This window comes from Accipiter gentilis, chromosome Z, assembly GCF_929443795.1.
Source record: "Accipiter gentilis chromosome Z, bAccGen1.1, whole genome shotgun sequence".
NCBI lineage: Eukaryota > Metazoa > Chordata > Aves > Accipitriformes > Accipitridae > Astur > Astur gentilis.
Genome location: NC_064919.1, coordinates 83,600,806 through 83,618,314, shown reverse-complemented (window position 1 = coordinate 83,618,314; position 17,509 = coordinate 83,600,806). Strand labels below are relative to the sequence as shown.

Below are 17,509 nucleotides of genomic sequence, written 5' to 3'. Positions count from 1 at the left end.
GGATCTAGGTAGATTCAGCTCTTTCCTAGACTTGCAGGAAGGTCAAGAGGATTTCCAAAGTGGAGACTGAGTGTTTATGTGGGGGTGGATGATGGGAAGAAGCAGGGAGGAGGGACAGGGAAAAGGCACATCAGGAGTTTTCATGACTCAAATGCAGTAAGTGTATCACATCAGTCATAGGAAAAATGTGTGCCTTGCAGTCGGAGCCAAGGTGTCTGGACCATCTGAGTTGGCATCTCCTTCACGTTGTTGTAGCCTGTCCAGCTGCTAGATAAATAAGCAAATTAATAAATCTTACCCGAGCAAAACAGACACACCCGTGTCTTACACAAGGCGCACTGAATCACAGACATTAGCATTTCACTGTCTGTGTCCGATGGAGGATGGGAGCTCGTATCTTGCAGCAGGGCAGTTAAAATAATCGATGAGTGCGTGTTCAATCCCCAGAAAGGGGGGGGGAGGAAGAGAGAGGGAGGGAGGGAGGGAGGGTGTGGTGGTTGGGGAGGGGGGATGGGAGGTGGGAAAGGTGCTGATTTCAGCCCTGTAGCGTCAGGATTGCGTCAATTTGGGTTTCAACCACGTCTTCAGTCTCAGAGCGGAGCTACTCAGAAGAGCCAAAACAGGAAGGGGGTTGCAAATCAGTGTGCAAAGGGGAGGACCGAAGCTTCCCCTCCCCCCTCTCCTCCAGTCCTCTCGCAGCCTCCTCCTCCACCTTCCCCACCGCTCGTGTCTCCGGGTTTGGGGGTTTGTTTGTTTGTTTGTTTGTTTTCTGGTTTTGTTTTGTTTGTTTGTTTTTTTAAAAAAAAAAAACAAACCACGCTGGAAAAGACGCTCGCCCGGGCGCTGTGAGAGCGGAGAGCCGGGGGACAGCAGGGCAGAGCGTTCAGCGCCCCGGGCAGGTCGCTTGGTACCGGGAGGGTGGGAGGCGGCTCCCGCGCCCCGGACGGCGGCTTCAGCACCGCGGACAGCGGCTTCAGCACCGCGGCCAGCGGCTCCGGCACCGCGGACAGCGCACGCCGCCAACATGGCTCCGATCGCGGCCAGCCGCCAGCAGTTCGGTAAGCGCGTCCCGGCCCCAACTCCCCGCCCGCGGGGCTGGGGGCTGCTCCCCTCCGCGGGTGAAGTGAAGGCAGGCAGCCTCTGCTGAGCCACCCAGCGCCTCCCAGCACGCAGCCTGTTGGGAGGAACCTGATCTCCCCCCAGTTCTCTTCGGTCCGCGAAGTTGAGTGAATTCGCTTGCTTTCCCTTCGGTCTCTCCCTTTCTCCCTACCCCTGCCCTCTGGTAAAGCACCGGGAGAGATGAAGAGGTTTGTGTCGGTGCGTTTTTCGGGTGAGAGAGGTTTGGGGCTGTTTTCTCTGTCTCGGTTAAAGTAGCGTGGCTTCGGAGTTAAATGATGTCAATGCATCCTGTGCCACAGAGAAAATCTTTGTTCAAGCCATTCTGGGAATAATTGTCATTCCTTTTTTCTTCTTGTAGAGAAAGACTTGTCAACTGTTAGTTAAAGTGAAAGGTAGTCTTGTAAAGGACATTGCTAGGAAGATGAAAATACAGGAACCCGGTGTTTCTAGCTGAACAGCTGCATCTTGATCAGTCTGGGATCTCTGAGAATAGCAATGATAACAATGAACTTTTCAGTTTTGTCATTTCTACACACTGGATGTAGGGTGATTAACTGTGATAGCAGAAGTTTCAGAAACAGTCATATATGTGCACTTGTAAAATAGATACATAAATAGCCTTACTCAGAAAAGCAGTAAGTAGAAATGTTTCTGAACTCTGCTTTACAAATATTGACTCTAGCCTAGATTATATTTGCTTTCGCAGTGGTTTAATTCAAGGACTGACTCAAGTGAAGTGACTCCAGATTTATGTCACGTAACTGAAATAATAACTTCTCCCAGAATCAATAGGCGATGTTTCCTATTAATACACCGCCTTGAATGTTAACCAATTGATTTACATTATGACAACAGCAAGAAATTCAGGTTGCAACATAATTAGTTGTAAATATAAAACCATTTCATCTTCTTACCTACCCCACCCACTTGATGTTTCTAACCACACATGTGACATCATGCTTATCCAATTATTTATTTAAGAAAGATAATAAATATTTTAAACACCAAATTGATTCCACCACTGCTTTCAGCAGTTGTAGAATTAAAATATAGCATAGTGTCCATTACTATAAAAAGTCTGTCATCTCATGAAAAAGCATTGTAAATGTGCATAATCTTCTTAAAAGCTATTAAAGTATTCTGATTAGTTTTCAATTGCTTCTTGCTTCCTACTTTTATACCAGGTATATTTAAATTTCTGCAGCCCAAGGAATTCGTGAAACTCAGAGCCACGTGCTTAACTTAGAAAAAATACTTTTTGTTTATGTATATAATTTTCAGTCGTTTCATTAAGTTCTTACAAGTACATAGACTGGTACAGCTCATAGGCAAAGGGAAAGTGACATGAATATTGTCAGAAGAAATTAATAGCCAGGCCCAATCCTTTCTGTGCTGGAGCGTTATGTCCTACTTTGCTCTGATTGATAGTATTGTGGGGGGTTTTGAATCATCTGACTAAAAAGCAAATGTATAGTGGCAGCACATATATATGCCCAACTTTTACCTGGATGAAGCTGATTTAGTAATACATAGAGGGGGATAGCTTTGCTTTTCTCATCCAGAATGATCTGCTAATCATTTGCAAGAGAACCAGAACTGTTACACAATTGCCTTTATGCATAAACAATGTCATTCCATTAATATTCTATTGGTCTTCCACCGTTGCAGGAAATAAAGATTAAGCTCTGATTGTTACATTGTGGGAGGTTTAAACTCACTTAGTAATGTTACTTATGGGCAAAATTCGATTTCCAATTAGTTGTGCTCATTTGCCCCTTCGATGCATGCTTTGAAAGGCTAATGATACTCTATATGTAACTAATGTATCACATGACAATTGAGGTTGTAACACTTGTGCAGTTTTCTCTTTATTCAGTTTAAGTATAGGATTCATGCTAAGGTAGAAGAGAATTATGTTTTAATGTTTTTCTTATATACTCCTAAAAAGTAGTGACCCTTCCTGTAAAGTCCCCATAGCTTTGATTTATAGTGTCTTAAATGCAAAGCTTAGTGGTTATCAATGATACATTTAATACTTTTTTCAGCTTTGGACTCACATGTGACTGCTCAATGTCACATCCGTCTGGAAAAGATACTTGGTATATAATTATTCTAAATTTTCTTGATAGACTTCCTCCTGCAAAGTATTGAAAATCCCACTGAAACTGTTGAGTGTTATAACCTCCAATTAAACTCAGTTCTTTTAAGAGATACCTCCAGGCAATTATGGGATCAGGCCATAAAAAATGAGTTAATTGAGTGTACAAAGCATTCTAGGAAACAGTGTGAAAAGCAGACGATGTATCTATAAGTAATGCATATTTCAGAATCTGTTTATCTAACCAACAAAGATCCATAAACTCAAAGCTGAAACCTTCTAAAAGCTGGTATTACTCCCAGACATATAAACTCAGAAACTACAAACAGAGGGATGAGAGAGCCGAGCAATTACTAATGGTCATTACTATTGGGATGGGAATAGTATTTTCCTCCCAAACACTCTGTGTATGGAAAAATACTAACATAACAAGCGTGCCTTAGTACGGGACTACACACTCATGCCTGCAGGTGGCGAGCAATATGTACAATGCAAAGCACTTTCAGCCTGTCGATCCTGCTGCTATTACCATCTCGTGTCAGTTTGTTTTACTAAATTATTACTTTACTGAATATCACACAGAGTCCAAGGCATTGCTGCTTATGTGCTTGTTGCTATTTATTTGATTTGCAGATGAAATTCCTACAGTGGTTGGGATCTTTAGTGCATTTGGCCTTGTCTTCTCTGTCTCCCTTTTCGCTTGGATCTGCTGTCAGCGTAAATCTTCCAAATCCAATAAGACCCCTCCATATAAGTTTGTCCATGTTCTGAAGGGGGTTGATATTTACCCTGAAAATCTCAACAGTAAGAAGAAGTTTGGAGCAGACGAGAAAAGTGAAGCAAAGAACAAATCAACGATGCCAAAGAATTCTCTCCATCTTGACCTGGAGAAGAGAGATCTCAACGGCAACTTCCCCAAGACAACCCCTAAAATTCAGAGCTCTCCAGATCTTGAAAATTTGTCTCCTAAGCACTTTGTAGAAAGGAAGAAAGATTCAGTATCCCCTGATAGTTTAAAATCCATCACTTCCCTGTCATCTGAAGATAAACAAGACAAGCTAGGAACTCTCTTTTTCTCCTTAGAGTACAACTTCGAGAAAAAGGCATTCGTAGTGAACATCAAAGAAGCACGTGGGCTGCCAGCAATGGATGAACAGTCAATGACTTCTGATCCCTACATCAAAATGACAATCCTGCCTGAGAAAAAGCACAAGGTGAAAACCAGAGTGCTGAGAAAAACCTTAGACCCAGCTTTTGATGAGACCTTCACGTTTTATGGGATCCCCTATAGCCAAATTCAAGACTTAACACTTCACTTTATGATCTTGAGCTTTGACAGGTTTTCCAGAGATGATGTCATTGGAGAAGTCCTCATTCCCCTTGCAGGAATTGAACTGTCAGAAGGAAGGCTGCTAATGGACAGAGAGATCATCAAAAGAAATGTTAGGGTAACATATTTTTTATTTGAATTTTAAAAGTGGTGTGCTAGTGCTAGCTATGATTCTTGTGTAATGCTGCTACCATCTTGGAAAGAAAAGGGAACAAGCTCATCATGCAAGTCATTGAGATGCTTTCATAATGGCAGCATGAGGAAGCAATTACACAAATGTAATAAAAGAACATTACAATGAGCATGTTGCAAGAAATTGCTAATGTCCTAAACTCTACTTGCTTATTCAGCTGGTCCAGCAGGTTTGAGTGGACCCATTTACCTTAGGTCAAGAGGCCTCAATCCACATTGATTTGCTTTAAAAGGAAAGAATGCAAAGATTTAGATATTACTCCCCTTCTCCTCCCTTCCCTTTTCTGTTTGAAATCATTCTTTCTTAAAGCTTATTGAAGTCAATGTAAATCTTTCACTTCAACCACATGGGGTTTATAGCAGATTCTTAAAGAATGCAGGTAGTCTTTAGTTAAGGAATTGGAACCTGTTAGAGACCATATTGTTGGTGCAGTAGTATATTCTTGCACTTCAATGCTGTTACTACCTTCTCTCTCAAGAATTGTGACACAGGCTGCAGCTCTACTGAGGACAGTAAGACATGAGGGAGAAGCCAAAGACTTACTGAACTCAAGGGCAAAACATACTGACTTCACTGGGATAAAAAATTTTCATACCATCCTGTGTCATTTCAGAATGCAAAGTTCATTTACAACCATCACAGCTGAACCACAGAAATGCACATGCATCACACACACATCTCTTAATCTCTACTAAGGAAGTGGAATGTGTATTGACTTTCAATTTGATTGTTTTCAAAGAGCAAGCATACTGCCAAATCAAATAAATGTCTACCAGACAACATACCTATAACTAATACTGGTATTTTACAATTCTATCACTATATTGCAACAACTATAACTATGTCACTGATATTTTATTGATAACTTATTGGGTTTTCTGGTATATAAGGTATTACTTTTGCTTGTTTCCCTTGTCTTCCTCCTTTCTATAAAATAAACCACTCCTGAAAATTCACATCTAATAATCTTAGAGAAAGTCTTTGATCTCATCTTTATTTCATGTGTATTATACTACTTTAGAAAGTGTCAGGGATGAGATTTCACTAACTGCTTGAGTCTGTCCTGTTTAAAAACATTTTAGTGAAGACATTTTTTACCTTCCCTTCCCCCTCCCCCCCCCCCCAATATATCTTTACATTATTTTGTTTTGCTTAAGATCTTTTTTGTTCACTGAGGTTTTTTTCTCAGGATGTAGGATTTCATTTCTAATCTCTGCAGCTAATGATGTCATGTCAACCTATATTTTCACTTAATTATTATTTCTTTTCGTTCAGTCTAATAACCAATCATAAGAAGAGTTATATAACTACAGTAGAGGGCAATTATATTTGCTATGTAAAGCAGTGTAGCTCCATAAGTTATATCCTTTTATACCATTTCAGGGTATACAGTTATGTGACATTTCATAAATCTTCTTAATTCTGGTTTAAAGCTTGGTCAATATAATTGCTTATAAATAGTCTTATTTCTTTTTCCTTTCATTTCCTCAGAAATCATCTGGGCGTGGAGAATTACTGATCTCTCTCTGTTATCAGTCTACAACAAACACGCTCACTGTGGTTGTTTTAAAAGCCAGGCATCTACCTAAATCTGATGTGTCAGGATTATCAGGTAATGGTTTTACTAATGAATGTGCCTTAAGACTATAAAACAAACAGACAGAAGACAGATGAAATGTGGCATTTCAAAGACTAACAATATCCCATAAATGCAGAAATGGTGTCTCTATTATTTGCAGCCTATTCATTTTATTCATATCTAGGTCGATGCTTTATTTTCTAGGGTATGTATTTTACAAATTTGTTCTTCAATCACATTGAAAAAAAACATGACATCTGTTAGCAGTGGAAACCAATGAGTTTTGTGATTGTCTTGAACAGAACCCATCTGCCATAAGTATGGGATGTTGTTTGGAGATACTAAAAGCTTTTATTTGTGACCAAAAAAATCGGTTTATTTCTAGCAGATCAGTATTGAGTGAGATCATCGTATGGTTTATTTCAGCTTAGCACCAAGAAAAGCAACCAGTTACATCTGTGCTGAATTTGGCCCACTGAGCACCAACGTTTATTTGGCAAGGTGAAAAGATGAACTATGCCAGTGCTGGAAGCAGGTTGTAACGTAACACCCGTGTTTTATCAGGAGCTGTACTTGGGGTGCACTAAGAAGGAACAGGTTTTGCACCCCCTTCTCCTGATCTTGTGCCATTTTGCATTCAGTGGAACCTCCTTTGAAGCCAATATTAAAACTGCACTTAGATGCACATTAATGCTAGATAACATAATAACAGAATAAAATTTAACGTACAATATACTAAGGGTAAGACAACCGCAGCAAAAGAAAGGTAACACAACAAAGGACTATACAAATAGTAGCACATCTGCTGTTGATTCTGTATAGGACTGATACTCTTTCATTTCACAGGATTTTTTTGAAAGAAGCAGAAGAGGTAGTAGTTTTGGGGACCACTGAATCATAATTACTACAGCCAGTGATAGAGCCTTTCTATTTCTCATAGCAAGAAATACTGCCATTTACCTAGAAAGTTAACCCATCCTGGATCCAACACAACAAAGCTATAGAGAATTCCCATTTACATGGTGAAGTCCCATTGAAATCCTCCTTCTGATCTCTTTTTTTTTTTTTTTTTTTTTTACATATGATAAGGAGAAAGGATATAAATGGATCCCAACAGTTTACACCACTATAAGAGAGCATACATACTTTTAATAATTAACCCCAAAGTCACAGCAGATAGTGGAGGCTTCATGGAGACAACGTGACAGAAAGCTGATCTCAACAGACCAAGTCTGGCTGAGGTTCACCCAGGTGGGAAAATAACTTGAAAACAAAAGCCCTCCTAGTCTCGGCGGCCACCTGGACTCTATAGCACATCCAAACCACACATTTATTTATGTACCTCTTAGGAGTAAAGCTGTAAATTTTGTTTGCTCTTTCTGCTTCCCTCAGTACAAGCTTGCTAGGTATAACAGGAATATAATATTTCTAAGAGGCACAGGCAGCAATGCTACACCCGGACACCTAGTTCATTTAGACAGTTCTTCATTATTTGCTGCTCATCAGCAAGAGCAGGTTCAATAGATATTTGGGAGTCAGTAACATATTGCACTCACAACAGTCCTTATTTCGTCTGGGACTTTCCCCTCAATCCAACATAAATCTTGGACAAGAAGGAGGGTGAAATGGTGTTTCTATGGGGTAAGCTGCAGAATTGCGTGACTCAATCTCCTTAGGAAGATGGGAACTTTTTTACTCAGAAGCTGTTCCATTCCCACAACCTCCTTGGTTTCCTTGATCACTGGTGTTGAGGTCTCCTAATAAAATCAAGAGGAACATTCTAGCCTTATCTAGTAGCTGGCCAGAGGTAACGGTCAGAAAATGCCCTTTAAACAGAAATGAACAACGTATATTCACCAATTAATACTGATTTTGATATTTTTAACGTTTGTGTGGCATACATTAATTCCAAAGCCAATGAACATTTTAATTACATTAAACCCTATTTCAAAATGTTTATTATGCTGATAGAGTATGAAAGTGAAGATGTATTCTATCATACCTTACTCCTGTTAAGCTATTGTCAGTTCAAGGAAACAAAAACCTTTTCATCATCTGACCATTTCAGTTTGATAACTCTGGCATAACATTTCTAAATATGGTTCGGTTTTAATTTTACTCTTTAAAAAAAGTACTTAACTGCTCTGGATGTTTATTAGCTGATTGTTTACATAGACTGTCTTGTTTGACTGGGTTCAGTAGAAAGGATTTTGTGCTGCGCCTTTGCACCATAAGAATTTGGAAACAGGCCCACATTTGCACTGAAATAAATGCCAAGGTACTTGAAAGGGAAGATTTTTAAAGTGTTCTCTAGAATTCCTCTAAGGGAAGAAATATAGCCATTGTTGAAGACAATAGCAAAGGAATCTTTCAACAGTTGAATAATTATGAGGAATGTAAACAATTCAAGTTGGTTGACAGCTAAAAATATGGACATTTTCCCTTCCCTTCTTCAATGGCAGTACAGCACAGACATAAAGTCAAGTACATTTCCTAACAACAAAATACCCTTACATTTAAAGTTTAGCGTTAAATTCGTTCAGCAAAAATTTGTGAGACCAATTTAATCAAGTTAATTGACTTTGGTAGAACCACAACAGAATGAATCACATCCATTCATCCATTCTCTCAGCATGAGTTTATTCTCTCCTTTCTGATGCTTTTCTTTACATGAGTCTTATTAACACTAATGATTATCCCCTACTGGTGGAATGTGTGAAAAGCAGATTTCTGTTACACATAAATATGTAATGATACATATTTGTCAGAGTCCATTAGAATTTTGTGTACTTTCAGACCACCTTTGCGTGTAGTAGAGATGTTATTAGAGTTAATGGACTACAGGGCAGGATTTATCTCATGAAGGAGACGCCTATATACGATCAGATGAATCACAGCCTAAACTTCACTGACTGTCTTGATTTCATCTTTGGTGACCATAAAGGGAGCTTAAAGGGACTAATTCAGATTTAAACACAAAAATTGGATGAGGTAAACCATCTTTAATAACTTGAAACATCTCATCGTGATGTAATTATGTTGGTAAGTTATGAAAATTTACCATTAACTAGGTCAAGGAATTTCTAAACACCACTGTTCACTAGCTGATGTGTGCTCTTTTTTTTTTCATTGCAGACCCTTATGTCAAAGTGAACCTGTACCATGCTAAGAAGAGAATTTCTAAAAAGAAAACCCACGTGAAGAAATGCACCCCAAATGCAGTGTTCAATGAATTGTTTGTCTTTGACATTCCTTGTGAGGGCCTTGATGATATCAGCATTGAATTTTTGGTTTTAGATTCAGATAGGGGGTCAAGGAATGAAGTCATTGGCCGGTTAACCTTGGGATCTTCAGCAGAAGGAACAGGTGGAGAGCACTGGAAAGAAATTTGTGAATATCCTAGGAGACAAATTGCCAAATGGCATATGTTGTGTGATGGTTAGCAGCTTAGAGAGGGGTTGGAACTTGAAAAACTATATATATTTCCATAGGCAAGGAGCAGTTTTCTTTCTCTGCTATGTATAACTACAAGACTTTTTTTGGGGGGGAGGGGAACAAAAACTGGATTGAATTATCAGAACAGAAGGTAACTAAATTTTCACAGTAAATAAAGGAATTTCTATTTCTTTAGATTTTAACATAATTGGATCAGATTCATATTCTTCCGGAGTTTAAATAGCCTGAAACTTCTGAAGCACTATAAACTTCACTAAGAACAGACTATGTTTTATGAAAAAGTCACTGGAAACCTTATTAGTACTGTTATACAGAGGAAGATAACCTCATTAAAATATATCGCTAGATGTAAAAAAACCACCTGTGGCTTACTGGGGAAGGGGCTGGGTCTGTAAAAGCCATGGGGAATGAGGGTAAATAGGAGGGAAATTCCTTCTGCCCCTCCATTAGAAACCTTCTTTTATGAAAATTCAATCATTATTTGTAAGTTTTGGTTACTTATACTTTGATCATCCCAAAGACCGAAGAGATTTTCAGCAATTTGCTTTACATATCACATCATGTGCAACTAGTTGTTTTATGTGTGGAAATACTGTATAATTATTTACAGTTGGATTTTTTAATATGTATATATATAACTTGTTTTATTACAGTGACTGAAACAGATACATTCTACAAATCGTTGAGGAAGTTAACATACCTTGTTTTGTTAAAAGGGCTCCTTTACGGGTGACTGTACATGTTACAGTATAGCTACAATTTGGGACTAGATATGGCTTGCGTTTTTTTTCCTCTAGCAAGGATTACACTTTAAGCATTTCAAGCCATGGCAAAGCATTTCTGTTGAGATGAGGTAACATACAGGATATTACAGTCAATGACCTTTCACCAATTATATTTTAAGCCATTCAGTAATACTTAAAGAAAAATTGTTTCTTCTTTTGTTTCATTAAAGAACAAACAAAATAGTGAGACAGAGAACAAAACCTTATTCTGCTGTTTAGCTTCCTGAACTGTGACTAATGTCATTACAGTCAGTAAGACTACACCCAATGTACAAAGTTTAATGCATTTCTAAACTTTTGCAGGATAGGAGACCAAGCTCACATTGTAATTTATTCAATATTATGTTAGACAAACTACTTGAAAAGTGCATTTCACTTAGATTATATGCATTAATGTCCATTACTGATTGTACTGAAAATTGGTGGTGGTAAGGGCAAATAACATCCTAATTTCATGTTAGTGACATATATATGTTTAAACTTAAACTGTGCCAGGCTGGGGAAGTATCAAGTGTAACATAAACAAGTGTATAAATAAAGCATTTAGACCTGCAAAATTTACTCTTGGTCATACCAGATAGATTTCTAGGCTGTCAGAACTATAGCACAACTATAAGCAGATTATTTCCTAAAGTTTGTACACTGATTTCTGATACAGAATTGTTTGCAAATATTACTCCTACATAATTTTCAATTACTATATATATAAAGAAGAATATAATGAAATTAGTTCTCATAAGAAGGATTTAAAAAGTGGAAAACCATTTTCAGTATTTTTGCATACGTCATTTTGTCACGTGTAATCCCACTGAAGTGAATGAGACTATTTGGGAATTAAGGTATAGCTCAATGCAAGTAGAGGTAACACAATGGGCATGCCAGGTAAAAACCCATACATTGGATGTCAAAGTACTTTCATTAAAGAACAGATCCAGGTCCTATTCAAAACTGTTGGAGAATTGTTGTCGACTTTGCCTGTTCTCATATGGCCAAATTATGTTTGCAGTAAAGGACACTGAAATATGAAATATGCAAGTAGACAAATAGTACTGGAAGAATTCCATTGAGGTTCTTCCAGATTTTGTGTCGGTATTTTCTCCAGTTTTTGAGAATGTGTTTGATATAACAGTGTTTATAAATTTCTGTAAAAATACACTTTCAAAATAACATAAACATGCTTTTTATGATAATGCTCGATGTAAAAAACCTGCGTATTGTATGTATAAAGGAGAGGAATCTTTTTTGCTTATTTCTTTAGAAAGCTGATTAACTGCTTAAGGGCTAGAGTTTGCCAGCCACATGGAAGCAGAGCTAATCCAAAGCCACCAGGTCAAAGGAAAGATGCCCACAGACTTCACTGGGGTTTGAAGTGCAATCACAGAGCAAAATTCTTCTTGTGAGTCAACCCAGCAATGCCAATGGGACCGTGGATAAAGGGAGACATTGTTTGATCTAATGGAGACTGGGAGAGTTTAAGTCAGTACCACACAACCAGAGCTGTTACAATTTCTAGTAAGGAAAGAACTTTATGCTGAAAGTGATTGCATGAAAGACAGTGGGACAGCTTGTAATTTAAAAAAAAAAAAATGGAGGTTTTGTATATTGGCCCATAAGTAGCACGTTATGTCTAAAAATCAGATGACAGGAGTCATCTGTCTCCAATGGACATAAGTTCTGACATTAGGAGAAAAAAAATCCACCCTTATGAATTAATCATGGGCTGTGACCATCTTTCATTTCGCATCCAACAAGTCGTCATCAATTTTTTTTTTCAAGTTTCTATAGCAGCTTGAGGGTTAATATTTCTACCAGCTAAATGGCAGTTGTTGGTGGGGGTAGGGGGTAGGAATGGGAAAGGGAAGCAAAGACATTTTTATTAAATCTAAAAAACCCTGTAAATAGAATTTTGTTTTTCATTTAAAGCAATGTTTAGCTTGGAAAGTTGAGTAAAGTTGACTTGTAACACATCTGTAAACCAGACAAGGCAGGAGCGAATGTAGACCTGTACCGAGAGGAGAAATTCTGCTGTTTTATAAAGTATTCAATTCTCATTGCGAATATCTTGAACTCTGTTAAGGATACTGTACTGTATTAAACATGTAAAAAAATGATGTTTGTCTAAGTAGCTTACAAAAATAACTCCTTGAATGGGAGACTATCCATGTCTGGAGATCTGTCGTAACTAAATACCTGATTCGTTATGGTGTTGTAACTTAATAGAAGCTATTCGAGAGGAAGCATGGTGTATGAGATTTTGTAAGTTATTTGTGCTGGTTCTGTATGTTGTGCCATGTGTGTAAGACACGAATAAACTGCTGCTTTTGTTCATCCCATCCCAAAACAATTATCCCACCAATGTATCTTTTCCAGAGATTTCTGCTATTGTTTGTATTCTTGGTCTACTCTCTGATGCTTCTATCAAAAAACATCTGCCTTGCAAAAACTTCCTCTTCTCACAGAGGTGGATTAGACTTGTTCTGCCAAATACTACCCAGGCATATCACATGTTCTTTATTCCTAGCTTCTTGCTGCATACTTACCTTTGTCTTGAATTGTACTGTACACTCAGGCTAGAACCTGACCCACAGCCCATGACGGAAGGTCTGAGTCCTAAATGGGCCCTACAGGGACTGATATACAGATTCAAACAAAAATGAATTTTAGCATATTAGGTGGAAGAAGTAAAATGCAAGTCACATTGCTATTGGAATCCTGGTGACATTCCATTTGTCTTCCAGAAGCAAACAATATCCCTTGGGCAATCATGCTGTACCACTCTTACTTCTTTTGATGTAAGGAAGTCCCGTCAGGCACCAGCTTGTCAGGTGAGTCTGGAAGTTGAGGTAGGGAAAGTATTCCTTCAAATGCTACACACAAACACAAAGTTTGCTGCTGTGGTCTCTGAGTTTATTAGAGTATTTTACCAGCACAGAACCAAAAGCTAGGGAAGGAAGAAAACAGTTGCAGCAGGGATACACGTTGCCATTTAATGGTTCCCATTGTGAGCCTACAACCGATTACCTGGAAGGGATCCCTGATCCTTGTCACAAAAAACAATGACAGGATCCACTAGCCAAATGCATCAAATGGAACATCTTCCATGGGTATAAGCTGGTATATTCTCTCTGGCAAATCTCCTGTCCCCAAGAGACAGTTATCAAGCGTGAGACTGCTCTTTTCCAACCCTGTGCAGTCACTTCTTTTTTTCTTCCTTGCGTTGTACGGTTCTCCTCAAACAATGGTGATTCACACGGGTCACATTTCAGACCCTCTTCTTCGTGACAGAGATCAAGAATGTCTTTAGGTTTTCTAATTATAACGCAGCTGAGCCTCAGGGTTAGCCTCAAGACTACTGTCTTGATTGCTATTTGTATCTCAAATGGCTGCAACAGACAAGTCCTCCTCAAGAGAACCCTTACAGATGTCCTCCTCTTTGCTGGAGATGTGATTCCTGAGGTGTAACACTATTCTGTAAGCCCCTTGTATTTATACAGCATCACGGTTAGCAACATGCTGCACATGCAGGAATAATACATAACCACAGACGGCCATGAACAACACTTCTTTTCCTCAAACAAGATTCAAATATGCTCTATGTAAGCTGCTACCTTCTTGTCTGTGCTCTTTCCTTCATGAGGTCTCACGAAGCTGGTGTACAACTCATGGCAATCTTACAGCTGCTATAACTGGCACTTACTTGTTTTGCTCTGCTGATGACTCCTGAGCAATTACCTTCATTCAAAAAGTTCTACCAGGTTCTCACAGGCTTTTCCATAATATCTTTTACCTTCTATCGCTAAACACCTGTTATAACATGACTTTGGGTCCGGAGGCAGCTTTGGAGCACTGATTACAGTTGCAGCATGGCAGAACTTTCTAGTTCAGAAGAAAGAATTAAAGTCAATAGGAAGAGAAATAGGAGAAGTTAAATTCTTTACCAAGGTGTTATGTCAGTATTGTTATTGTATATGCCATTGTGCATCTGAAGTACTTCGTGCATGACCAGAGAATGTCCTGCGGTCACAGACGGGAATGCTCTGATTACACCACCAGCAACACATTACGATCAGGTGTTGTCCTGACAGATGAGTTGACTTCTTCTCGAGCCCTTCAGCATCAGTAGCAGGACTGAGGAGACATCACCCAGGTCCCCAAGCCATCACCCCTGCCCCCAGAGCTCAGCAGTCACTCCTGACATGCTCTGGATTAGCCCTGGCAGTACTGTTGGTGCCCAGATGGAAAAGCTGTAATAGTCCAAGGGCTGGACAAGCCTTGGCAACATCCTGAATCCCAGCCTCATGGCGAGCACTAGACCTCCCAAGATATCATCAGGGCAAGTCAGCAGATTGAGCCTCCAGCCCCAGGTAGAGGGCGTCTCCAGTAACTATCACATTCCTTTTCTCCTCTGTGAAGACGAGGTTTGAACCCAGCTGGCTCTGATAAATCCCTGTTTGTTCTTCTCAGTGACCAGGGCAAGGTACTTGTTCTGAAGTTCCAGATGGCACCACCTGCTCTTGTGGCTCTTGCCAGAAATCACAAGCTTCCAGCTTTCCCCGCTCCGAAAGCCACCCTCCTACGAAGGCCAGACCCTTCCCCAGCGCTGTCTGTATCCAGGCCAAGTTAATTAGCACCATTTGGTGCTGCAAAGCGTGCTCTTTGATGTAGAGACCATTGCTCCACAACCTCCTAGCAGCCCTACCCAGTCCTGAGCAGAACGGCTGGGCCTCGGCACACCGCGTTATGCTAACTGCTGCTGTGACTCCCGCGTCCCCTCCCCTGTAAAGTCCAAAAATTCCCCAGCAGCAGCCCAAACCCAGAGGGAACTTCCAGCACTGGGAGCCGAGCCCGCAACTACTGCTGCGTGCTCAGAGACCACCGGCTGTCGGCAGCCACCCACCTATTTGAACCGCAGCACCCGTGTTCGCAGTCCCTGGGCTGTAGGATGCCCTGAGGAGCCCCTCCACAGCCACCCCCAAGCTTCATTGCTCCAGGGTGAGGTTTCCTGCATCCCTCAGCCCAACCGTGTCCCGTCTTGGGTGTCTTCAAACCTTGGCAAGGCGCTGGCGTGCCCCACCGTCCACCCTCCCTGCTCCTGGAGCGGCAGCAGCCCCAGCCACGTTGCTCCCAAAGCATTGTAAAGTTTCTGGAACCATTAACCCGCTTCTCTTTAGAGAGCAGGATGGCGCTTACCATGCAGATCCAGTGGGATCTCTCATTATGAATCTTTCTGACGGTAAGATGCTCTTAGGCCAATAAAGAACAGGTTGGGCCCGACTGGAAAACGCTCAGTTTCCTCTTGTTTCGACGAAGGAGGTTTCATTCGTTAGTTGAATCTTATTCTTCCTCTTTGGGCAGTCTCTCAAGGGGTTTTTTTCAAGTGACTGAGCTGTAAGAAGACAGGGGTTTGCATTTTTGTAAGTGGACGATGCGGCATGGAGTTTGGGTTTAAGTGAAACGTGCAGGAATTTAAGGTCCCACTGGGTGACAGGTGAGTGCTGTGTTTTTGCAAGCAGCTTCAGTAGGGCTGTGGTTGCACATAGGGCTGAGGTAGTAGTCGTGTGTAGCTGTTCTGAGTCATAGCGTTCTGGATTATGAGTTAATCGGCAAATATAAATTAGAATAGAGTGTTTGCAATATAAGTTAATGTTGCAAAAAGATCCCTGTCTTTCCTCCACGTAAGAAATTCTGTGTTATGAAAGGCTCTAGTTCTAACAAAAAATAGAATACAGGAAAAAAAAGCACAAAATCCAAGACGCAGAAGGTCAAAATGCACAAAGAAGCATGTTAAGACTATTTTCTTTTGAAATCTCTAGAGAAGAAGCATAATTTTAAAACAATATCATTGCTGTTACGGTTCTTTTTTCTAACCAGCCAAGGGTGCTGCATGGTGACTGCAAGATTTAATTTAGTCTTGAAGACAATCACAGGGATAACCATGAATTTTCTCTGACAGATGCTGTAAATATTTTACATGGCTCTGAAAACACAACTGGCTTTATGGAAACAAGTAAGAAGTATTTCACAGTATCACTAGCAATATTGATCACATTTCAGTAATACCCTCCAAATGAGATTGCCTTTAGGATTGTGTGAATGAAAGTTTCTAGTTGGACACTAACAGATGAACAGGGAAACCTCTGTACGTCTGCATCCGAGGTGCCTACGCACATTGATTTGTGGGGCAAAAAAACGGTATTCTAGCCTCAATTTTCCTTTCAGTAGCATGGGATAAAGCTTAACAACATCAATAGTAGCTACTAACTTTTGTTATGAATTATTATTTTCACCATTCTCCGGGGTTGTAATGCTGCTCTGGGGACTGCATTTTCTTCAGATAAATCCCTCAGAGCCGTATGCCGCAACGGATATATTTGGAGAAGAAAATAGCTGTGAAGTACAAATAGGCATATAACAATAGAGAATTATCCCAGGCTAATATCAGAAGTGATATTAAGCAGCAGTAAAAGTTATAGTTAAGTAAATCAGTGTGAAGAAAGTGCACATGAGTAAAATGTTGTCAGCAGAGGAAAGGAGTTAGAAGTCTGATGCTTCTTCAGAACAAGCAAAAACCAGGTGTAGCTGGCATCTGATACACATTTGTGTTGGTTGTTTCCCCCTTTATTCACCCAATGAAAGCAATACCCCCTTATTTTAACCTGCCTTGATTCACATTGGTTCATGGGTATTTGTTCTAACTTTAAGTTCACTAGGTATGATTGGTGTTCAATTTGCTTTGAATAAGGGCTGCAAGGGTTGAGTATTACATTTCTTTAGATGTACAATAATTGCCTGAAGAACTGCCGAGGCTTCGCTGTTAGGAAGTGCCTGGCGCAAGGCTGATGCTGTCAGGTCTGGACTGGTATGGTGATACCAGGCAGCTCCGTTTGTCTCAGGTGTTCCTCTAGTATCCGCAGAAAGCATTTTGCTTTGTGTCAGAAGGACCAAAGAC

General features: G+C 40.1%; 1 protein-coding gene across 2 annotated transcripts; it reads left to right on the top strand.

Moving 5' to 3' along the window:
• The first annotated feature begins 565 nt into the window (after nt 1-565).
• Nucleotides 566-12,896, top strand: SYT4 (synaptotagmin 4). Of its 2 annotated transcripts, none has more exons than XM_049796055.1 (4): nt 566-1,058; nt 3,851-4,659; nt 6,232-6,352; nt 9,455-12,896. In XM_049796055.1, the coding sequence occupies exons 1-4, from the start codon at nt 1,025-1,027 to the stop codon at nt 9,760-9,762; spliced, it is 1,272 nt and encodes a 423-aa protein (XP_049652012.1). In that variant the 5' UTR covers nt 566-1,024; the 3' UTR covers nt 9,763-12,896. The 2 variants fall into 2 exon arrangements, with proteins under 2 accessions (XP_049652012.1, XP_049652011.1); XM_049796054.1 differs by having other exon boundaries at nt 3,851-4,665.
• The last annotated feature ends 4,613 nt before the right edge of the window (nt 12,897-17,509 follow it).